At 44.3% G+C, this 25,584-nt stretch overlaps 1 protein-coding gene across 1 annotated transcript; it reads right to left on the minus strand.

The window, feature by feature from the left end:
• Positions 1-2,850: 2,850 nt before the first annotated feature.
• LOC135261622 (terminal nucleotidyltransferase 5A-like) lies at positions 2,851-12,122 on the minus strand. The gene is made up of 2 exons (XM_064348092.1): positions 11,625-12,122; positions 2,851-4,590 (listed from the first exon to the last, which is right to left on the minus strand). Exons 1-2 carry the CDS (start codon positions 11,778-11,780, stop codon positions 3,565-3,567), a joined length of 1,182 nt encoding a protein of 393 aa, XP_064204162.1. The 5' UTR covers positions 11,781-12,122; the 3' UTR covers positions 2,851-3,564.
• Between the last annotated feature and the right edge of the window lie 13,462 nt (positions 12,123-25,584).

Raw genomic sequence — 25,584 nt, forward strand, 5'->3', positions numbered from 1 at the left:
TGTTGGATTTATCTTGCAGTTAAAATTATTATTCAACAAAATATCTGTCTGTTTTAAAGACTAGCATAATGTTAATATTTTCCCTACATTGCTTCATCGGATAGACCTGCCTAATCTATACGGCACGGTCATGTCATGTGAACAGGCTCTACACTGAATTATTCCATATATGAGATATGCGTGAACAGGGAAAACCTCTACCATAGATGAATAATTAAACCCAGACATGCTGCAGGTTCCATGTGTTAACGGGGCTTAAGAGTGCTATCGGCGGTAATGGCATTATGAAAGCATGGTCAGGGCATCATAATACTACCACAACAGTGCTAATATATGACAGGACAAAGAGGCCCCTGATGGGGAAAACATTCTGGCTCTCTTGTTGCTTCCTTCAGGTTCCGCCCCCTTCCCTTCTTTCCCAGGCTTCTCCTTTGTCGCACTCCGTGCCATCAACACCAACGCTTTTTAACACCTGAGAAACACATGCCTGAACGCTGCGGGACCCGTTCCCCGGGGATATGGTTACAGAGCGGCCCCAGGCCCCGAGGGGCAGCGGGTTTCGGGGTGCCGCAAGAGCATCAGGTGCGGGAGGGAGGGTGTCCGGTGCTTTTTAATGTTTGTGAGACAAAGTGGAGCTCATCTGTGTGAATAAACCATCTAAGGGAGGATGAATGGAATACCCTCACAGCTCACAGCTGCCTCTGTCCTGCACACAGCCATTATAAACCATTTGTGTTACAGACTTTTAAGGAGGCCCAGCTGGATCGATTATTGTGATGCAAAGTCGACAGAAAGGCAGGGGATACCATTCCTGTGGATGACGACTGCACAAGAGAGTGGAAAGTGGAATCTGCAGTCAAGCCTTTAATTTCCGTTTGTTTCAGATACAAGGTACTAAACCAAGTCAATGCCTCATTTTGCGTTTGCTCACTCAACATGTGGTGCATGTCAACATAAATCATATTTTTCCCCTCACCCATGTTGTTTTGCACAGGGCCTCTTTATCAATTTGAGATGATCTATATCCCACTGATTTATGGAGATATTTCCTCCATAGCACAGAGCCCTTGAAAGTTGGTTTTCAGGCTCCATATTTTTGGTGAAAGAACGGAAGCTAATGGTGACTCATGAAAGAGCAGAAAGCGAGACAGAGCCATATGTACGTGAGGGAGTGATAGAGCATATCAGTATTGTGAATATATATGATCATAAGGATTACATTTGGACAATCACACTTTCATAACAATGCCTCTCTCGCAGTTTCTTCGACCCAAAAACCCCGGGCATCGCTGGTAGTTCGGTATTCTCCCAACAGGGACAAGCACCCTTTGACACATTAGTTCTGTTTTGCGTCATTGTGCAGACATCAGCCTTCAAACCTGGGTCAGGATGTACTGCATGCTGCATCTACTGAGAACTCCTCCTCCAAACAACCAACAGCCAATAAGAGCACCAAATTAATAGAGCAAAAAGGACCTGTTAAATATTCAAAATACAAAACTATTAAATTTAATCATAAAATTCTAAATGGATTTCTATAATTTTTTTAATTTCTCAGTTCTTTCTGAGTTTTGACTAATTTCAGTGACTGCCGGGCCCATGTTCTGATGTTGTGGAAGTAATTACCAAGTCACACTTGCTTTATAGGCAAAAGCATTGTGGCTACATGGAGTATAAATCTATAGTAGTTACTGTAACATACTATTGAAAATTGGTCCCCAGAGGCTACAAGGAACTACTTTGATTTGCTTTCCCGTCTGCTGCAAAACATTTACTCAAAAAATGAGAAAAAAAAAAGCTTTTGGTGTAAATTGGCACCACTCATATCCAGGACCAGTGGGAGGCAGTATCTGCAGGTATTTGCTTCAACCAGGCACAATTACACTACCGTCTTGGCTCAGGAAGTGAGCTCATTAGTGGTGGTACAGTGCATGGTTGGAGCAAATACCTGCAGACAGGCACGCAGCCTGTAGGTCCTGAAGTTGAGTAGCCCTGGTGTAAATCATGAAATGTTGGATTAGAAAACTAATTAGGATTTATTTTTTCAGAAAAGCATCTGTGGGGGAAAAAAAAAAAAAATGTTCACGAGAGGGGGTCTATTCTCTCTCGCATACACACCTAGCTTTGAAACCCAGCTGCAAAATTCTAATTTTTGAGACGGACTAGTTTGAGGAAAGTGTTTACCTTTCAAAATTCTCAACAGGCAATTTGACCTTTATGGAGGGAGAACCAGCTGATGTGGTGGGCAGAGTAAATGTGATAAGCAACCTTATATGGCCCCACTCATTTTTTAGAAATAGTATAATGACTGGGGTCACAGTAAGACTATGTGGATGACTTGAGCTATATGGATGGCTCCATCTAAACATTAATGGACCTGCAATGTCTGTTCCAAAAGGAACTGGCCTCAATTTGTAACTATTTCTGACTAGAGCGAGTGCAAGGGAGCCCTCCTTTTAATGCACATGGAAACAGAAAGGAAACGGAGACTGTTATCATTGAAGCACGCTGGAATCCGCTTCCAGCGGCGACAGTGGGTAGAGGTGCACAAGGGCGTCATTGTCTCCGCTCGCAGCATCCCACAGAGAGCGTGCCCCGTCACACGTCCCAGAGAATTTCGGCATGGTTCACACCCCTGAAATCCAAATGGAGGCATTGGTTCTGCTCTGCGGGGCGTGTTTGGACAGATCCCCTATGTTTCCAAGCTGGCAGGCTTTACACATTCCTCTCCCCTCCATTGGAATATTGCATAAACTGATATTTGGGTGTCAGATTTGCACAAGTATGACATCTGCACAGCCTCCAGGAAGTAACCAAGAACTAGACCAAGATAAAACACATAACTACAAATCAGTTGTCTTTCTTTTTAATCATTTTTATATAGGAATGCCACAGTCCCTCAAAATAGAGATTTACAGTAAACTAGAAGATAAAAATATAGCCTAACTTTAGAGGTTCTCAGTATTTGAGGCACTTGGAATTGCAACAGTAATGTTCCCTTCTAAACAAAAATCATCTTTGGTCCTCTTGGTTCGAAGAAAGTCTGAAAATACAGCTTTATATTTTCACCCCCCCCCCAACAAAAATTAAATGCAGCATTAAAGTTATATAAATGTTATTAAGTCTTCGAGTCAACTTACACAAGGAAAAAACAAAAAGTGCTTCAATTCAATCACAACTTTTTTTTTGCTACATAAGAAAAGTACCAACAGTCCCTGTTCTGCAAAGGTGACCAAAAAAAGCAAATCTTTCCAAACAATAGGCTCAAATCACATTTACAGCAGTACATGGTCAACAAAGTCCTGCCAGGAGTTAGAACAGACATGTGGGGGGAAAAAAATTAAAGATTTTCTCGTGTCCCTCTGTAGCTCCAAAACAAAAAAAAAAAAAAAACCAAAAACAAAAAGAATCCGCTTCGCTGGTGCCAGTGTGGAGAGCCCAGTCCTATGCCACCTGCCTACGGCGTGAAAAGAAATGCCACAGTAACAAAGTGCGCCCCGGTCACGGCCCCCCCCCCCCCCCACCCCCCCGCCCCGCCCCGCCCACAGCAGTCCTCCCAAAACCTCAGTTACACGGCTGCCAGGTCTGGAAGGAGCTACTGCAGAGGGGTGCATGGGGCTGGACGCGGGCCACGTAGTAGTTGCTGAAGTTGACGTCTCTGACGTAGGGGGCGGGCTGGTAGTAGCAGGTGACGTTGGTGACGGTGGGCAGGGCGTTCTGCTCCGCCAGCGCCCTAAGCGCCAGGGCGGAGATGAGTCCCAGCGTCTGCCGCCGCTCGTGGCCCATCAGGCACACGGTGCTCTCGTTGACCACGCGGTGGAGCGTGGCCAGGCACTCGTAGCGCTTGTGCTCCATGCCGCTGAAGTGGTTCTGCAGGTAGGCCTCCAGCTTGCGCTGCTGCTCGCCGATGTCGGGGAAGTCGATGAAGAAGCGCGAGCACATGTAGCGCTGCAGCGACTTCATCTCGCTCTCAGAGGCCGCGCGGAAGCCCCGCACCAGCAGGTGGCAGTACTTGAGCAGCCCGCCGCCCCGGATCTCCTCCGGGCTGCGCGTGGCGATGGTTCGCTGCCGGAGGTGGTCCAGGGCCTCCTGGAAGTCCCCGTACACGCTCTCCCCCAGGACAGTGGGGTGGAAGCTCTCTGACATGGGCGTCTCCGAGCACCTGTCGAAGAGCAGCAGGGAGTCCAGGCCGATCTGGAAGGAGTCCACGCTGAACTCGAACTGCCGCCTGAGCGAGTCCACGAACTTGAGCTCCACGTTCTTGCCGGTGTTGTTGGACAGAGAGATGAGGCTCCAGCGGTCCGTGTCGTTGCACACCTTCACCAGCTTCTGCACGTACGCCTCCTTCAGCGTCAGGGGGGAGAGGCGCTCCCGGCTCACGCCGGGCGGCAGGAAGTCCAGCAAGCAGTCCAGCACCACGTCCTTCACCAGCCGGAAGGCCCGGTCGTCCGTCAGGGTCACCCCGAAGATCAGGTCCAAGTCCTTGTAGCCCAGGCCCGTGTCCTGGTGCAGCACGTGGCTGGCAGCAGACCCGTTCAGCTTCACGTCGCGCACGGCGATGCCCCGCTCCTCCAGCCGAGCCCGTACCACCTGTGGGGCAAGAAGGCAAACGTGAGACGCTGAAATGATACAATATCCCCACCCCAAATCAAATGCAATTTTATATTTTATATAGCGTGACTCACATTCACACAGTATACATTTTCAGCGGGAGAAAAATGAAAAAAATATACATTTGAGCCAATACAAAATATTTCTCAATACCGCCACCTGCTCCATGTAGCTTGGTCTGGACACGCATGCACACACAATGTCTACACATGTCTTCTCCGCATTTTAATCCTGTGCCAAAAGGGTTATACCGAGGCCTTGTAAAATTTTTTGGACAGACTTCCAGACACATAGCCATCCAATGATCTCACAGCTGGCCAGAGCCCTCCTCTACCCAAGCAGCTGCATTGACCCCCCGTTTGCATACAGCTGCCACCGGACCAGGTTTAACCCAGGCCAAAGGCAAGCATCCAACAAGGTGTTTTGCCCAAACGTGTTCATGTGCACTGCCAAAATGACATCAAGACTCCCTGCGATCCTGAAAAATATGACAGTAAAGGACCCCTTTAAGAATTAACCTAAGCATTACCTGATAGTTTCTATATAATAGCGCTAAATTAAAATAGGGCCTCACAGCAGTGAAATGTTTTTTTTTCTTTATTGTTGGAGCTTTGCCTTCACAAAACAAAATGAAATTACTTGAGTTCTTACAAAGTACTCTCCCCAGTTTTTGCTAATCAGCCACCAGTAATGTAGATTCAGGGTCACTGTTTTGGCTACTGGGAACTCTTAATGTGAAGGAAATCCAACCAAGAGCACAGATTGTGCCCTTCTGAACTGGAAGCTCAAAGAGTCTGAAGGGTGAATTAAAATCTGGTGAATCTGATGAAGCACAACGAGGCTTCCAATGCGAGTGACTCACCCTGTACAAACTGCCTAGCACATGAACAAATTCCTGATCACACTGAACCACCTCAGCTGCAGCTGGTGGAAGCTGGCCTTCACATGGCAGCATCCTCAACCAGTCAACAGGGCTGACTGACTGACTCCAGCAGTATGGCCATTTTACCACAAGAGGCAGAGAGGCAGCAGAGAACTAAGCCAGTGAAAAGTTCCTGATTCCCAATTCTCAAACTAGGTCAAATATGAACACAACAGTAGTGCAATTCACATCTTCAAACCTGAAGACTCTAGGTGAGCCAGAGGAGCACTTTTGGAAATGTGCCACCTTGAGAGGGGTATCGCATCCCCCAACCCCAGGGATGTCAATCTCAATCCTGGAGGGCCACAGTGTCTGCTGGTTTAACTCCAGTACTGGAGGGCCACAGTGGCCGCTGGTTTAACTCCAGTGCTGGAGGGCCACAGTGGCCGCTGGTTCAGTCCATTTCAGCACAAGTGATTCATTGAAGTCATTGATTGGCTAAAGAGTGCACACACCTTGTTCTCAAGGCCTTAATTGGCTGCCGATAGAAAGGAAACCACAAAGGCCTGCAGACACTGAAACCCTCCAGAACTGAAGTTTTACGCCCGCCAACCCCCTCCCTAAATGCCCTATCCCATCCCTCTGCTCCGCACCCCTGTCCCCCCCAGGGGACAAGACCAGATACAACTTCAATGAAAATCGATAGAGATCCCTGCGGGCCTCATTTTTTCAGCTGTTTTACTCTACTTTTAAAAAAGCATGCAGCTTATCTGCTGGAAAAAAGCATGCCAGTGCTTGTCCATGCTCAGGCATTTGGCATGGATTCTTCTGGAAGCCCTCCAGGTTAGCCAAGCTTGATCTAGACATCGAAACCTCAACAGTTATCCCTCCTTATCCTGACAAACATGCTTGCAAACAGCCCAGATTACAATGCACCAAATAGAGCTGCTATAAAAATTCAGCAAGGCATTTAGAGGGCAGCTTCCCTTTAAATGGAGCCTTTAGCAGAAAGGCAGGTTCATATCAGGGGAGCCATAAACTATTTATAAAATACAAACACTTTTTTATTTAACCTCCAGTTATTTGGTACAATGATATCTTCAGTCAAGTTGGTAATACACTTTGGGACTTTGAATTGAGGGGTCTGAAAAATCAGCATTCAATGGGCCTCATTAACAAATACACGTACGGTGACATTTGATTGTAAACGATGTGTAAGAACATTTCCACAAGCATTTCGGCATTCACCATTTTTTTTTCTTATCTGTATTCGTTCATGGCCATTTCCTTACACTAATTACATGAACAGGTTTGCGCATAAAATTTACCTACAGGTAGCATTCATCATCGCATACACCTGGGATAAGCACACAAGTAAAGGTCTGCACATCTCATTAATCTTATATAGGTTTTACGTAGGAACAATTTTAGGAACACATTAGGAACAAAGGAGAGACTAATTTAAGAAATTTTGTTAGTGAGGCCCAATGGCTGTGTCCCAACACAAAGTCAGCTGCCTTAGAAGGCTGCAATTTCACTACATCTCACTTGCGTTAAATTAAAAGCGTCTCAAACCAGAGAAGTGGTGGAAAGTGAACTTGATAACTTGTTGTCATATCTATTAAGTACATTTTAATTCAATACACTGGAATAATGTTTTCAATGTTTTAAAGCCTCAGTCAGCTCTTCCTGATATTGGCTAGCTATCACGTTACTTTCCAATAGAACAAGCTAACACACCGTTAACTTGGCTTACATACAGCGAATATACTGAAATCACGATAAACTGGTTAAAACTTTTTTTTAAATTAGCTGAAATAGTGGCTAGTTATGCAGTCAGCTGAACGTAAAACTAATTTTGTTTCCTTTAAACAGAGAATCGGGACAACTGTGGCTATAATTGCAGAATCCATATTTATTTGCGTTGGGTCTCGCAGTTTGAAACTGAAAGAATTCGGCTGTGACCGTAAACACTGATCTTGTGTGGGTATGTGAATTATGTGTGATGTCATCATGCCTTCAAAGTGCATCCAAAATGAGTTGCCTTTTGAGGTTCCTTTACCATTAGGACACTACCTTCAGACGGAACTCACTTCTAAGGATGCAGGCAGCTGCCTTCATATTGGAACATAGCTAATTTCTTATGTTTTACAGGGGCTTAAATTATTAGCTACATCACACACCAGAACCAATCGGATGATCAAAATAGGAAACTGGGCCAATCCCTGAAGCCCCGGTCTCAGACAGAATCCCAGGTATACAGATCCTTTAAAACACTGGTCATTTCCCCTTGTTCCTTCAAATTAGTCACTCAGGGATGAAGTATTTACAATCTGGGTGTAACCAACCTCAAACAAAAAAATGTTTTTAAAAATCACAGTTTATTGGATCCATTCCTTCTGGGTCATATTACACAGGCCAAGACCAACAGAACTGCTCACACACAGTGCAATCGGCTCATAAGAGAAATCGCACTCTGCCGCCAATGCGGAGGGGAAGTGATCAGACCTGAATGTCTGAATACTACAAACAGCGGTCTCATTCTTCACACAGGGGTGAGGAACTGCGCATTCGCGAATCGGCCTGGACGCTCAGGCCAGAGGGGGGTCCTTTCTGCTTCGGCAAGTTCTGCTTCCTGTGTGGAATTCTCTCACGCAGCCGACTGCTAGCAGACCACAGAGGAGTTCCTCAGAGTCTTAAAACGCAATAAAAGAGGGGGGTAAGGCCACGGCAAAGGATCCCAAGGAATTACTAATTCACTCCCTCCTCCGCCATCTTTGGCAAACCCAGCAAGCCAGCCAGCCAGCCAGTCAGCCTTCTGAAGGCAAAGACTTTCATTCATGGATTCAGATTTTCCAGCCTCCTCCCTTCCCTCAGCTGCCGGCCCCTGCTGAGACAGAGGCGTACGTGGAGAGTCTGTCAGACTTCCTGTGGGCACGGCCGCAGGTCCACTTCGGTAAGCTGCTGTCAGGACCCTGATCAAGTAATCTCAGGTGACCTCGGCAAGGCCTGCAGCAGCTCCACTTCTGCGCCCCAACCGCATCCCAGCGCCGCAGAACGGGGTCTCGTTCCAGTATCTGCGGTGCAGGAGGAATAGCCGGGAACAAACCGTCTCGTCCAAATGTCAAACACAGACGATAATAGAATTTATCCAGAACCCTGCGCCTCCAGTAAAATAATATTTAAGCAAAGCTTTAAAAATATTTAAACTGAATTACACAACAGGAAAAAATAATAATCTTCTTGGGTTTAGACTGGGATGGCACTTAAAGCCACTGGTGTAAGCAGGGGGGGGGGGTGAGAGCCTGAAAGACATCATAAGAGTCTACGGGGAATAGGCTTTCAGGTTTTTTTTAAAGCAGTTTATATGAGTGAGAGCCATTCCTGCTTGTATAGCAAGGAAAGTTGGATGTTTATGTTGGTAATCCAATCCCTCCAAGCAGATGGTGCTGGGATGAACCAGTCAGAGAAGTGAAAGGATTTCCATTCATTGCAGTGGAACATGCCTTGCACTCCGACGACAGCCCGCATGGCACCATGGCTACTGAATAATAAAGCCAGTCTGTTGGACCTCCCTTTTTGGGGGGGGGGGGGGGAACGAGAGGGCTATGCCTTGCCTTCCGACTGTTCCTTTCAAATCAAGAACTGGAGTAAAGAACTAGCAAACTAGCAACAGGGACCAGAGGCATTACAAAAGGCTAAGTCATTACCAGCTCAATTCCAACATGACTACATCCCTCTCCACAAAATTCAGAAACATCTCCATGACCTGCAACATGCCACCTCCACCCCCCAGAGGTCAGCTCCAAAACCAGCAAGCTCATTCATGAAAGGGCACTGGAACTTAGCACTTTAACAAGAAGGTAAACTAAAGACTTGCAAAAACATTTTTGAGCAAGCCAGACCATTGTATTCATTGGCATAGCCTGGTCAATATAGACCATTTTTAAAACCGAACACATTCATTTTGCATCATGATAAAATGTTTTAAAACTCAATACCATCATGGTGACATCTTATACTGAGGAGGAAGCAGAAAAATACCACACCAAGGCTTCAGAGTAACTGAAACCGAACTGACGTGGGCAACCTTCCAGCCAACCAAATATGGCAGTAGCACTTAAACCCGTTCCAAAACAAACATTTTCAAATCAAAATCAGGACTTTCAATAAACTTGTACCACTTCAATACTGCAGTTGAATTAAGACCATATGTCTAGAGTGATTACACAGTAAAATAGAATAAATAAATGTCTGGAGCCTGCTTACACTGCTGAATTGTCAGACAGATAGAGATGCATGCATTTACACGTACTGCATACACAAACACAAGCATGCACAGTACAGTCTGTTGGACCAGCTGGGTTTTTCAGCATCTGCATGCTAAACGTGTGCCACTATGACTTCTGGAAGCCTCCATCTGTCTTCTGTTCCATAGCAGACATCAAAGACAGCAGAGGCAGCACTAGATTCCTCAACTACAGCCCTGCCTGCCTGCCTGCCTGCCTCCCTCCCCCCCCCCCCCCCAATCTATATTGCGCTGATCTGTGCAGCAGATGGTTTATGAAGAGAGGACCTTCGTCCAATATCTCTGCAACAAACTAGAGAGAAAGAATAACCTTTTCTTCTTGAAAAATTTGACCGCAGTTTATTTCCCCCAGAGGACCCTGAGGAAGGAAGAGCCAGACTTGGGAAATCCAGTAATGTTGAATGCATATGGACAGTCATCCTGAGGAAAAAAGATAACTGACCAGACAGGCCTTGAATAAAGTATCACATTAACCTTTAGCTTTACGATGCCGTGCCACCCTCCTGTTTTACATAATTATCAAAAAAGAAGAGAAACTTCTAGATACAATATTAAACTGACACCTTAAAATCCGTTCAAAAGAAACCCCAGTAAGGCATTAGTGTTAAAACCCAATGGAAGCTGGAATGTAGGTCTAGACTCTGGAACTTATGTTAGTCGCATTTTCAAAAAATGTCTACAAAAATGTACTCTTACATGCCAACGTGGAAAGGCAATGCCAATTCGGTAGTTCTGTCATGGTTTTATGGGTATTTACGCCATGTCGCTCCTCATTCTATACGCGCCTCAAAAACAGCTCAGAGCGTTCCGCCAAATCACTGTCCCAACTTTGGAACAGGTTGTGAATAGCACTGCAACAGCGGGATAGCTTTACTTTCCAAACTGTGTAATAAAACCAAATTGCACAAGCAACAGATTCTCTCTGGATTTATGCCAAGGATATTAATGCCTTTACTACGTTTTTTATCCCCCAGCACGGGGGGAAACTACCTCACCTGTGAATTTTTTATGGGTCGATGTCAAAGCCTGATTATGGCTTTCGATTTTTGAGAAAAAAGAATGAATAGGCCTACTGTAGGTTTCAATTTACCGTCGCCCACGTCTCTGTGGGGCGGAAATAAAACTGCTGCCAAAACTGCACAAAGAAATAACGGGAAGAGAAACATTTAATGTTAAGCTGCTGAACTGAGACGATTCTTCTTGGCCAAAAGGGCGTCAATACAGTTTAGTAGTTATTTTCTGAAGTGATAATAAACAGAAAACTTCCCAGTAGACGGTTTGGACAGCTACAGCCTAGAAATTAGTTGGCTTCCAAATTAATTCACCCTACTTTAGTTCAAATGAAACGGAAATTAAATCTGCAAACGAGTGCGTACGTGATGAAGTGGCAAATGCCCCTGATATAGCCTACAGTCACACCGTTCTCGAGTATTAATAGAAGTTCACGAGAGCCAATATCCAAAACCACGCCAGAAGGTATAAGACACCTGTAAAGGATATTCGCCTTTTGATGACCACGGCCAAAATAAAATATTAATAAATTAAATAATGTCTATAATGCAAACGGTAAAATGTTCCGATAAATACACTGTGACAGTCTATGCCATTTCCAATGTCACGCGTTTTCTCGCGAAGAATGGCAACCAGCCTACACAGAATAGCTCTAACGTGAAGTGTTGAGATTATGATATACACTAATCACCACACATTTCCTTAAAAACGGCACCCCCATATAGCCCAGCCTAATCGCAGAGACAGTCGTCTCAATGTTAACGCTTGAAAAAGGTTTTAGCCTAGTAAACTTACAAGTTCCAATATTAGTCAATCGTCATGTCACTTTACCTGCACAATTTGCCTGGGCTGGACGGACAACGTAGGGAAGTTTCCACGTCCGTGGATCGGGATGCTTTCTCCGAGGATGGCATCCAAACGCCGTACCTGCTCCCAGGACAGCACACAGAACCGCCGACTCATCTCCGACACATTCCCGGAGGACATTGCGATTAACCAAGAAACACTGATCTAAACTACAAAGCTTTCTTTTCTTTCTCGGAGTGAAAACTGAACGCAGTACTAAAGCACTAATGAAGCGTTGACTGAATGAGCATGCTGCTTGAAATACGCAATCACTAAAACGGGGTTATCAGTTTGTCGACTGCAAAGTAATTCCTCCAGTTGTCACAAGGGTAACAGAATAAGAATACTGGCATGAGTTTTCGTGATCGCAGTTTGCAAAGAAAGCTCTGGAAGTCGGGCAGAAATAATCTGGACAAAACGAACTACAAGCAGCTGCAATCCACACGTGTCCTGCGCACCTACGCACTTGGTCTAAATGCTTGCGCAAGGCAAACAAACGGCTTTAAACGAGGGAGGATTAACATAAACGTCATGATTGGTTGAATTCATAATCACTTATGAATACTTAATATCCTAAAAAGAAACACAGCACGCTCACACCCACAAATGTTTGTTTGCTTCAGTCAACGCAGTTGGATACTCCAGTGTCATATATAATCGTGTGCAACCCAGGGCCGGATCTAGGGGGCATTGTCCTGCTCTGCCCCTCCAAACTTAGCATTACATTAACCATTCACTTTGAATAATCAATTATTTTGATCCACCCGTAGAAAAATGGCTACACGTTTTTTTCAAGTTAATATTTCTCACCATATTTACTGCTCTTCGTCTGCTTAACCGATCACAGAAATGCTATGTTCAAAGATACATATGAGGGAAAACATACACAAAAAAAAATGTTTGCTGCATAATTTCTTTGCTGAAACCTCTTCAATTCCATTCAGTTTAATTCAATTTATTGTCATTATACCATTCCAGTATAACAAAAAGTCTTGTTCGCCAGTCTCTGTGGTGCAACATAAAAGCATTGTGCAGACACTGACACAGTTTTTAAAAAAGCACACTTCCAAGACAGCTTAGACATAAAAACACAAAAACAGAAGAAAATAAGTTAATAAAAACAAGAATAGAAAATAGTTTTTTTTTTTTAAGTTATGTATAAAAAGTATAAAAAGTGCAAGTCGCCATACATAGTCATCATCGAAAGTATTGCACGGTGCCATTAAAAAATTACTGTTGTTGCACAACTCGTGTCCATAGTCAGGCTTAGTAATCAGTGTGTGGGGTGGGTGGGGATGGTGGTCACTAGCTTTACAGCTCTTGGAAGGAAACTGTTCTTCAGTCTGCTGGTCCGTGACTATATGGTCTGGTATCTCTTACCAGATGGCAGGGGGTCAAACAGGTGGTGGCTGGGGTGTGATGGGTCCCTGGTGATGCAGCGGGCTCTCCTCAGACATCTTTTGTCAAAGATGTCCTGTATGGGTGGTAGTGCAGTTCCAGTGATACGCTGGGCTGTTTTCACCACTCGCTGGAGAGCCTTGCGGTCAGCCACAGTGGAGCTGTCATGCCAGACTGTGATGCAGCCGGTCAGTATGCTCTCCACTGTGCATCTGTAAAAGTTAGTGAGGATCTGAGGGTGCAGCTTGATCTTCCTCAGCCTCCTCAGAAAGTGGAGGCGTTGGTGAGCCTTTTTGGTGAGAGAGGAGATGTGGCGGGATATGACATGATAGGTCTTAAGTTTTGTGGACTCCCAAGAATTTAAAACTCTCAACTCTCTCAACAGCAGATCCATCAATGTAGATAGGCCTGTGGTTTGTGTTGTGTCTCCTAAAATCCACAATCAACTCCTTTGTTTCTTTGATGTTGAGGCAGAGGTTGTTCTTAGTACACCAGTCTGCTAGGAGCTCCACCTCCTCCCTGTATGCTGCCTCACTGTTTTTATGGATCAAACCCACCACTGTAGTGTCGTCTGCAAATTTAATGATGGAGTTTGTGTTTGTGCCTGGCGACACAGTCGTGGGTAAACAGGGAGTATAACAGTGGGCTGAGGACACAGCCCTGCGGAGCTCCTGTGTTCAGGATGAGTGTAGTGGAGGTGTGGTCTCCCATCCTGACAGACCGAGGTCTGCCGGTGAGGAAATCCAGGATCCAGTTGCATGTGGAGTTGAGAAGATCAAGGGCTTGTAGTTTGCCGACCAGCTTTGTAGGAATGATGGTGTTAAACGCCGAGCTGAAGTCAATGAATAGCATCCTCACATACTCATCTCTGTTGTCAAGGTGGGTGAGTGCAAGGTGGGTGGCTGTGGAGATTGCATCTTCAGTGGAGCGGTTAGTCTGGTAGGCAAACTGGAGCGGATCTATGGTGTCTGGAATGCTGGCTTTAATGTGTGACCAGCCTCAGCTGCGGTGGTCCTGCAAGTGTGGTTCCGAGTTGTTGGCTTCAGAGCGAGCATAGAATATATTGAAAAAGCATCAGCAGTGGGCGCACAGCTAGTTTTGCTTTTACAGTCTGTGATTGTTTGAATACCCTGCCACATGCGGCGTGGGTCGGAGTTGTTGGTGAAGTGGTCCTCAATCTGTAGTTTATATTTGTTCTTGGCTGACTTGATGCCACGCCTGAGGTTGTTCCTTGCCGTTCTGAGTTCATCCCTATTGCCAGATTTAAATGTTGTGTCACGGGCACTAATGAGGCAGTGTGTCTCACTGTTCATCCGGGGATTCTGGTTTGGCATAGTCCCTATCACTTTCACAGTCATGACATCACTGGTGCATTTGGCCATGAAGCCAGTGACTGATGAGGCATACTCCTCAAGGTTGATGACCCCACCCTGAGTGGCAGATTCTTTAAACATATTCCAGTCAGCACATTCAAAACAGTCCTGCAGCATTGATTCTGCTCCCTCACACCCTACTCTACAGGGTTGGAGTCCTGATCTATGTGGTCACTTCTGGCACTACGATCTTTGCTTCACTCTAGTGTGTTTCTTTTGCACCTCTGCACCTTGAACTAATGCACTTGTTGTACGTCGCTCTGGATAAGAGCGTCTGCTAAATGCCTGTAATGTAATGTAATGCTAAAAAATGTACGTAAAAAAACAGTAGAATCCAGGTCTTATGGACAGATGCAAGGGCATAATTTATGGGAGTTTAGGGGGTTAGAACCCTGCCAAATATCACATAAAAGGCTTAACATCCTCCCAATAATATAGCATGATGATGAGAAAAATTATTTAATATATTAACAGTGGCTAGCACTGTTGCCTCACAGCAAGAAGATCCTTGGTACAAATCCCAGCCAGGGCCTTTCTGTGTGAAGTTTGCATGTTCTCCCTGTGACATGCAGGTTAGGTGAATTGGAGAATCCAAATTGCCCTTAGGTATGAGTGTGTGTGTAAGTGAATGGTGTGTGTGCCCTGCGATGGACTGGCAAACTGCCCAGGGTGTCTTCCTGCCTCTCGCCCAATGCATGTTGGGAGAGGTTCCAGCACCTTTCGCGGGTACAGCTGGGCATAGGAATTAAAACCAAAGCTGCACCCTTGGAAAGATGAGATGAGTATTAGCCTGTACCAAAGCAATAGAGAGAGGAAAGTGTGGAGAAAGAAAGAAACTGCTCATGAACCAAAGCACCTCACTCCCCAATCTGTGAAACATGGTGGCAGTAGTGTTATGGCATGTGTGGCTGCTACTGGAACTGGTTCACTTCTTTTTATCAATGACGTCCCTGCTGTTGGCAGCAGCAGGATGAATTGTGAGTTGTGCATTAACATCTTATCTGCTCAGATCCAGCCAAATGCCTCAAAACTCATTTGCCAGCACCATAACTTTGCAGCAGACCAATGGGCCAATTATACCGCTGAAGCAACCAAAGAGTTTTTCAGAGCCAAAAACTGGAATGTTCTTCACTGGCCAGGGCAAACACCTGACCTAAATTAAGTTGAACATGCGTTTCACTGAAGGCAAAAAGCCCCTGACACAAACATGAACTGACAATGGCTGCAGTACAGGCTTGGCAGAGCATATTCTAACACTATAGCACTTCACAACACACTGCTGAAATTATCCAGTGGCCATTCAGCAGCTAGATGGGACAGAGTGAGGCACCTGCGTCGTCAGGTAATAACGAGGAAGGAGTTTGGGGAACATGTTCACCGTACATTGTGCAAGATGGCCTTCTACATTTCCAGCTTTTTCACAATAAAGAGTAGGAGGAGAGAGAAAACAGGGGCAGGCGTTGGGCTCAACTAACATGCTGGTCACATACCATACTGTTGCCACATGCAGGCTTCGCAGAGGTCACATAAATAGCGCTGTGCCTGAACTCCTGAAATTGCAAACAGTGCTTTTGCATGACCCTTGAGTCACTCAGCCCTTCAGCAAAGAGATATTTTTGTAATCCTGGAAAATATACCTCTTCTTTCTATCCCCGTACTGTAGGGCTGCTGATGCTCATTTGTGCTAGAGCCGACAGCAATGAACGATAAGAGAGCGAGGAGGAGCGAAAGGAGGAAGTGACCACAGATACTTCATGTTACATTAATCACTCATGAATAGTAGGTAAACGCAATGCATCATTTGTGAAGTAAGGATGTTGGAGACATTCAGTCATTAGAAGGCCCTCACTGAGCTGGATCCTTCCTCCTTCAGATAATTATCTGCTTTTCCTTGGCTGCGCTCCAGTTCGTTCGTGGTGAATGAACTTTTGTCCCCCTTGCTGCTTCAACAGGCAGAACAGCCAAGAAATGCCTGTACAAAAATAGTAAATGTGCCTCCTGAGCTCAAGTTTGATCCCCCTACCCCCCAAATTAAAGCGTGGGTACAACAAGCCTTGTGCCCAAACAGGTGTGACCCCACACTCCCTTCTGCCTCTGTGTGGATCCCAAGAGAGCTGCAGCAGGGGAAGTTTCCAGAAGAGCGGGGTTAATATAGTTTGATCACTCCTTACAGTAAATTAATGTGGAAAGAGCGGAATGGTCAATACCTACATCGCTGATCAAACAGCGGCTCACATCCACAACAAACAGTCTCGGTAAACTTTAGTGCCCTTGATAAACTGAACAAATAAAGTGGTGTGTTCCGTGTTTCCTCCGGTGGAAGGAAAAAAACTGGGTTAATAAAAATAAAAGAATGAGAAGGAAAGGAAGTAGATCAGGTCTTCAGGCTTCACCCAGCAAGGGTCCACCTCTCAGTCCGAGCAGTTGTGAGAAAGGCACACAGACACGGGTAAGCTGTCCATCTGCGTTCCTCATCCTGGGACACTTCCTGTTTCTCATTCTGTTCACAAGTACAGGAAAGTCCCCTTTTTATCTCTCTGGGGTAATGGATTACAGTACATGTGAAGAACCCAGTAACTTCTCTTCCCAAACATGTTTCACACACAAAAACATAAACAGATGGAGCGAGCCTTAAACCTTGTTCTGTCCCTCAGATACAAGAATAATTTACTCATGAATCCTAATTTCAACATATCTCATTTGTTATTACCTCCAACATCAAATCCTGCGCCACAGTGCAAACAGCGGAGAAATACTGTGCAGTTACAGGGTAATCAAGTTCACAGACACAAAGTGCAGTTTCGTATAGTAAACCTGAACACAGGCGGTAGGCAACAAAACATTGCTTGCTTTGTGTTCCGTGCTTCCGTGAAACAGGAGGAGGAGATTGACTCTGTTGTTCCTTTGCTTTCTTTGGCACATCAAGAAGAAGAGGGTTCCGCAGGAGTCCCTGTGTTGCAATAGAGTATCTCTCTCTCTCTCTCTCTCTCTCTCTCTCTCTCTCTCTCTCTCTCTCTCTCACACACACACACACACATACACAATGGTGTTGAACACATTCAGAATAAAAGTCTTTTGGGATTGCGTTGCCTCAAGCCTTTCCTTGAAAAGAGTTATTTTCTGGAACAATTTATTTAGGCTGTTTAGGTAGAAATAGGGTGAAATGAAACCAGTTCAACATATCTTGTTCCCATCCCAAATCAAAGTGGGAAATAAAGTATTCACTCCAGTAAACAAACCACTGTGACAACATCATGCAGATGATCAATTCACATCATAATATCATCATTAATCTTTCATAGATTGATCATATTGTTGACAAGTCTGTACCCATTTCATGCTGATAGTGTCCACTTGAACCCCAGAAGGTTGGCTGTACATATGATCCTCATTCAGATCATTATGGATACTTAAATGGAGCACATCAGCTCTCTGCTTGCCACTCAGGCTTAGGAGAGCTGCATTGTGGGTAGTTCTTTCTGGGGGTGTTTTTCCACATGAATCTGTTTTCACACCAGAGAAAACGCGCTTCCGGCTCAATGGGCCACCCAGGTTCACGCTCCTCCTTGTTAGCCCTTCCTGTGGGCCATTATTCACGCGGGGAAGAGCGCGATCTTTACATGCTTTCAGACGGGTCTCTGCTTTAAGTCCAGCCCTCCGCATCCTCAAACACATTCTGACCAAAGCACACACAGCTTTGCACCGCCAGCTGAAGGTTCTGCGACAGAGCCGCGTTCGATAGCATCTCACACCCAATAAGTAAATCCTCGATTAAACCTTTCAATTTGAGCTTCTCCTTGTTTACTGTGTTGCCCGGACACCGCGAACACAAAAGAGTGCGGCGCAGAATCGTCCTGCAGGAAGCAGAAATTGCAGACGGTGGGTGTGCCCTGCCACTGAAACATAGATGAATGAAGAAATGATACCTGCATTGCGGTTTTCACAGCGTTCCGAAGCGACAGGTCACACGCGATTCGCCAGCCCTAGACCGCAGACCTTTTGTTCGCACCGTTGCGTAACGGCTGCCGAGCCAGTTGTTTCTGACGCGTCCCTTCAGGGGTACACAGATGAATGCATAATTGAGATACGCATTGTGTTTTCAAAAGCGCCCAAGTGATACGTGACAGACTACGCAGGGCCTGTTCTGCAAATAGCAGCTCAGCACAATATTTACACTCAAAGTTGCGGGTGCATGACTGTCGCCATGTAAATGATTCCAACACATTAATACAGCCTCTCTACATGTATCATGTGACTGATTCTAACACGTTAATACAGCCTCTCTACCTGCTCCATGTGACTGATTCTAACACATTAATACAGCCTCTCTATGTGTACCATGTGACTGATTCTAACACATTAATACAGCCTCTCTACCTGCTCCATGTGACTGATTCCAACACATTAATACAGCCTCTCTATGTGTACCATGTGACTGATTCTAACACGTTAATACAGCCTCTCTACCTGCTCCATGTGACTGATTCTAACACATTAATACAGCCTCTCTATGTGTACCATGTGACTGATTCTAACACGTTAATACAGCCTCTCTATGTGTACCATGTGACTGATTCTAACACGTTAATACAGCCTCTCTATCTGCTCCATGTGACTGATTCTAACACATTAATACAGCCTCTCTATGTGTACCATGTGACTGATTCTAACACGTTAATACAGCCTCTCCATGTGTACCATGTGACTGATTCTAACACGTTAATACAGCCTCTCTACGTGTACCATGTGACTGATTCTAACACGTTAATACAGCCTCTCTATGTGTACCATGTGACTGATTCTAACACGTTAATACAGCCTCTCTACGTGTACCATGTGACTGATTCTAACACGTTAATACAGCCTCTCTACGTGTTCCATGTGATTGATTCTTAATATATAGGCATGCAAAAAAAAAAAACAATCTCCGAACATAAATCCTCATTTGTCACACTATAAAAAACATTGAGCGAGTGAGTGAAGCACAGTGAAGGAAAGACAATGGCTCCGAGGCATCAGACCCAGGTGAGCAGAGGTTTATACGCTCTGCCCGAAAGTTACACTGGTTTTTCACGACCTGCAGCCAGGGTTCAGTGCGTCACGGCACTCTTAGGCTGTTGTCCCTCAAAAATATGCAGAAATCTTTCCTTGGCTCGTCTAGAGGAATGCAACACTCATGTCACAGTTATGTAAAGGGTGCAAATAAAGAGGAGGGGGAGGGTTTACTGCAGCTGATCACACACAGGACACGTAAGTCAGAACTCCTGTTGGGTGGATATGGGGGGGGGGGGGTGGTGTGGTTGGAAAGAAGGATAGCATACATGCCACTGGGACAGCAGTGTTGATGAGGGAACAGTCACATCTGCCACACATTACCCAAGGTAGTCTATAAAGTGTTATGATTATGGCTCCTCATGATTTTAATACAAATACATACAGACAGGGGACAAATTAAATGAGAAATCAACATAAAGGGTCTTAGTAAGGTGTTGGGCCACCCCGAGCCACCAGAATATCTTCAAGCGCTTTGGCATAGATTCAGCAAGTCTCTGGAACTCTACTGGAGAGATGGAATACCATTCTTCTAAAAGATATTCCCTCATTTGGTGTTTTGCTGATGGTGGTGGAGAGCGCTGTCCAACACGTCGGTCATTTTCATACACATCAAAAAGTCCAAAATCGAGGTCAACTGGGCCTGCTCAGCATTTTTATACACGCCACAGAGCATGAATGGATGTTAATTGCTTAATTGTGTCATGCAGTAGACCTGTATGGAAGCATGTGCATTCATTATGTTTCTCCACTCATTTATTCAGGTTTTTCCTTTAATTTGTCATCCATCTGCCTATGTTTATAAATTCAATATATGTTATAAATGACTACTCATATATTATCATCTCTTTCACATATGTTTTACTTCGTAAAAAAACAAAACAATCAGTGGTACACTAGGGATTTCAAACTGAAGCCCTGAAGTGTGGCAAATTTCAGCCTTGGCAAACAGGTGACTTAATTTTTTAGCCAAGCAATGACTTAAATTAAGCGCTTAAGTGTAAACCAGCAGACACTGCGACTCTCCAGGAATGTTCAAGATCCCTGCTTAACACAGTTTGTTTGATATATAGTATGGCATTTGGTCCGAAGAAGCGGATTGGTCTCGGTCAAGCCGGCTGGCGGAGAGAGCGCACGCACCTGGGTCGCGTTATCTAATCAGCCAAGGTGCATAAAGGTGTGTTCCTCTCCACAGTTCAGGGCCGAGGCCGGGAGTGTGATTCGATTTTCATTTTTGTTTGGTTTCAGTTTTGTTTATCTGAGCACACGGGCTAAAAATGAAACTGATCAACTGAAAAGTTGGCCAGCGGCTCCCAGAGGCGTGCTTGGTTTGTGGGTCTACTTTATTATTCCCCTGGAACCCGCGAGGGGGGAAGGGTGAAGGTATTTGTTTATTTGATTTCATGTTTGTGTGGGTGCGCGCTCTCTCTCTCTCTCTTTGTGCGTCAACCAACGGTGTTTCCCAGAACTGCCGCATCTCCCTCCCTGGGGTGTGACACTGGCATGCGACATATAGCAAGTGAAATTAGCAATAATCTTAATGTCTGACTCATCATTTTGGTGTATAACACATTTTGATGCATATAAAAGGGTATATTCCACATATATTTATTTTGGACTCCAATGAAGTAATCATCCTACATCAGTGGGTAGCTCAGCCAGGGGACAGCTTCAGGATCAGCAGCAAAGTGGGCAAGAAAACAGAACTGTTCAGAAAGGTGTCAATAACACCCACATACAGTGCAGTCCGTATGCATTTGGGCAGTGACACAACTTTTTGTTTCTCTGTTGCTCTCTCCAGCCTATTGGGTTTGAAATGAAGTTTGAAGTTCGGTCTTCAGCAAGTAAAACGAATGTTCATTCAGGTCAAGTGATTGACTCAGCCAGTCAATAACACTCCACTTTTTCCCTGAAAAACTTTTTGGTTGCTAGCAGTATGTTCCGAATTCATCCTGCTGCTGCCATCAGCAGTCATGTCACCAATAAAGACAAGTCAGCTAGTTCCAGTGGTAGCCATAAATTCCCAAGCTAACACTACCTCCATCATGTTTCCCAGATGAGGTGGTATGCTTTGGATCATGAGCTGTTCCTTTCTTTCTCCACCCTTTCTCCTCTTTCTATCACTTTGGTACAGGTTAATACTAGTCGTATCTGTCCATAAGACTTTATTATAGAACTTTATAGTTTTTATGTACTTTTTAGGAAACTCTATCCTGGAAGTTCTGTTCTTGAGACTCAACAATGGTTTGCATCTTGCGGTGATCCCTCTGAGGTTATGCTGGTGTAGTTTTGTTATACGATAGTCTTTGACATATCTGTGCCTACATCCTGGAGAATGTTCTAGATCTGTTCGAAAGCAGTTTCTCTTTGCAGCTGAAAATATTCAGCAGCCAACTGCTACAGTTGTCTTCTATGGTTTACCAGATTTGCTATTGCTGACCTCACCAGTGCATTCTGGCATCTTAACAATGCACCAAACAGTTTATGGTGACACACCCAATGTTCTTTTGGCTGTGTCTCTGATTGATTTATTCTGATTTTATTTCCAAATGCAAAGGCCACGCCTAGAATCAACTCTTGGCCTTTTGGAGCTTTTCTTGTGCAACATCACGCAGCTGGCCAGGGAACAACTGAGGAGCCAGTTGTCCAATTACGTTTTGTCCCTTAAATTGGGGGGACTATGTATAAAAAGGGCTGTAATTCCTACATACTGTGATTCCAGTATGAATGCAAATTACATTAAAACAGTCTGCAATTCATATTCATTATTTCATTTCAATTCCAATGTGCTGGAGTGCAGAGCCAAAACAAGAAAAATCGTGTCACAGTCAGCTGGGCTCAGACTGGCTCACAGGGATTGCCTCCTCACCTCCCTTTCCTTTAAGCCTCCAAGTGTAGACCACTGCCGTGTCTCAAATTGAATACCTGTGTACTAGTTAGTGCATATATAAAATATGGAAGCTAATGGTCATGTGATCAAGTGGATCGCAAACTAAAGTTCGCAACTAGGAAATTATGTATAGAATTCACCAGAAGTTCTACTGGCGCACTTGGGAGGACCGTAAAACACAGTGTGTATCCAAGCATAATTTCCAGTTCCCAGTAGTCATTGGATTTTCAGAGCTGAATGCAAAACTGGTATTTTAAATATCCAGCCAAAGAAATGGAGGGCTCAAGACCATAGAGCATATTTAGGAACTGGAGAGGGTAGGAGGGGCCAGGCAATGAAGCCGAGAAAGTAATGGAAAACAGCCTCTATTGTGCATGTTGAGTGCAAAGAGCTTGCTGCCCATTGAATTCAAAGCAGAAATCCAAGGTGATTTAACAACTAAAGAAAACCGCACTGGCCAAATTTTTGTGATCATAAATTTCATTATGTATAGCAGTTCGTGAAACAATGGTTGTTTTGGTCCAAAGTTTTTGGAAAATATTGAGTAAAATTTCTAAATTATATTAAATATTACGTATTTTCACAATATGCTTTTCATATGAAACAAATCAATCATTAATTGAGTTTCCAAATACCATTTGGGAAGTATTATTTTGTCTTCAAAATCCGATATCCCCCATTCACTTTAATGTAAGCTGCAATGTTTCGCATTCAACATGCGGTGAACATTACTTCTGGGGCTTCACAAACTTAGGTTAGCTGAAATTATACATTCCCATCTAGTTAGATATACATGTCTATGCACAAGATGCATAGAGTTTGTGTACAAGTGTAAGTATATTTAATTTTTGGATTTTTATATTTTTATAATGTATTAGTTGATATTTTTCAGAATTAGATAATTAGATAATTCATGATTAATCTAACCTACACAGGATATGTTTCTTGTTAAGGTCAGAAGAGTCATGAGGTTATAGTACAAGTACATCTTAAACTAACGGATTTGCATTATTGCATTCTAAATATTCAATCTGAGACATGGTAAAATACTCAAATCATCACACAAACCGAATTCCAGCTAATTTATCTGGAGCCTACTGAATCCTTCAGTAAGAGCACAGCAATGATGCAGCCCCACACTGTCATTATCTTCAGTCCACACTGCCAGAGTTTAAACTGCTAACCCAAAAGAGGAGACAGGAATGTTTCCTGTTATGACTAACCTGGATGCTAGCAAGCAAAGCCCGCAGAGAGAGCAACATCAAACCTTTGAGCAAATGGTTATTTTGTGACTCTAAAAAGTTCTCAGCATATTTTGGGGCTGTATATCTCTGATAACTCAGAGATGTACTTAAAGGCAGGTATTTCTTCTATTGACCTTGGAAGTTTACTGCTAGCTTGTTTGTGATCTTATCTCCCTGCCCCAAACTTTTTGTATCCTTTCTGGAATCACCGATAGTGCAGTATTTTTATGTCACTACTATACTGTTCACACACAGGCAGGGAGCATTGCCATATATGTTGCCACTCTGGTATACCCTTGCCCATAAGCAGTGATTATTTTTCCTAGTACACTAAATTAAACGTTAAGGTACTTTGCAGATACATCTGTCCAGAACTTAAAATATTTTACATTTTATCCATTTAAATAGTGGAATATTAACTGAAATGATTAAGGACAATATCTTATCTTTCTTTACTGAAGCACGGAACCTGTCAGAGACTTGCTGACTTGCTGACTCACAGCAGGGCTTTGCATTACAAAAACATCAAACATATATACGACGTATACGACGTTACACAAATGTTTTGAAATGTGCCAAAAAATTTAAAACCCATATACTTATATATAAAAAAAGAAAATAAAAAAAAACAATGTCCAGGTTTGTGACAAGACCTTTGACAGGCCCCTGGCAGACTGAGCCACTCTTTTTCAAAGCCTTTTCAAAGGTTTTGCTCTCAGCTGAATGTTTATGCTTGACTGCAGGTTCCAAGCTCTGTCAGTTTGTCTCTTTGTGCAACTGTAGTACTATAGTTCCAGCCGAAATGTAGCCAGTTCCATTCGACCAAGAAGACGAGTGAGAAAGCGCATGGAAACAGAACTCCACTTTTCTGACCGTTTCCATTTGTGGAAGGGAAGAATCGCCCCTGAGATCAAAGCAAAGTGCAGTTCCTCCACAGTCACTAACGCAAGCTGCACATGAAAGCCCTGGACGCATGCTACATAAAAGGTGTATAATTGTATAATTTAAGAGAGAGCTTACAAAGATTGAATACTACAGATAAGTGATAGCGTGAGAAGAAGCGTGAAAATCAGGATATCTTGAAAAACGAAATTCACAGCCACTTTCTGTTTCTACTGTATGTCCAGACATGAATCTTTCCCGTTTTGACGCAGTGAGCTTTGATGACTAGCAGATCAGCTAAAAATGAGCTAATCTCTCATGCCACTACCGCTGAGCCCGTGGTCAGAAATACAGTGCTCCAATACTGCTAAAGGAGAACTGTCCCCGAAAATAGCAAACACATTCCGAACAGGCCCAGATCAGGAGCAGGTGCATTATTTTGTACAGCAGTGCAGTGCATTATGGGTGCACATCTGGCCCACAGCTTCAGGTTTGCCTTTCACGGTCCGGCCTGCTCACTGGGGTGACTACAGAACGCGCTGATACGAAAGGAATGCAGCCGTAGCCAGATGAATGACACCGTGCTGGACGCAGAGCAGCTGATCTGTGCAGCGCTGTCTGCTTTTCACAAGTTGGACATGACTGTGTGTCACAGGGAGATTATCCATGAGTCAAAGAAAATAACATTGTCCTTCCTCAAAATGCCTCCACAATGAATGAAGTGACTGCTCCTAGGGCTCAAGATGTAATACAGTGACCTTGGATGAAGTGAAGCAAGACTGAATGCTAGTATAATTAGTAGAGTTACTGTATACCAGATTATACCAAATATGCAAGAGCAGTTACATACACTGGACTTATGAAGTTATGCGGTCACCTCATTTTGGAAGGCGATATACACTTCAAGTATGAATACTGTGGCATGGCATTAAATGTAGCCTGTATCTATATGTGCAGAAAGATTGAAAACATGCTCACACATATCTGTGGAGGACATAAGTTCCTGTGGTCAGTATTGTGCCTTTAATGGCATGGTGTGGCCCTTGGTGCTCCCAGCAGTCACTGTCCTTTACCCCCAAGGTTAAGAGAAGAAGATAAAGCCTACT

This window comes from Anguilla rostrata, chromosome 8, assembly GCF_018555375.3.
Source record: "Anguilla rostrata isolate EN2019 chromosome 8, ASM1855537v3, whole genome shotgun sequence".
Taxonomy (NCBI): Eukaryota; Metazoa; Chordata; class Actinopteri; order Anguilliformes; family Anguillidae; genus Anguilla; species Anguilla rostrata.

What these genes read in the sequence shown, in the direction of transcription:
- LOC135261622 (XM_064348092.1), bottom strand. Translation starts at nt 11,780, where the DNA reads ATGTCCTCCGGGAATGTGTCGGAGATGAGTCGGCGGTTCTGTGTGCTG. An exon ending in AGCCCAGGCAAATTGTGCAG is followed by an intron (nt 4,591 to 11,624) that starts GTAAAGTGACAT and finishes CTTGCCCCACAG; the next exon opens with GTGGTACGGGCTCGGCTGGA.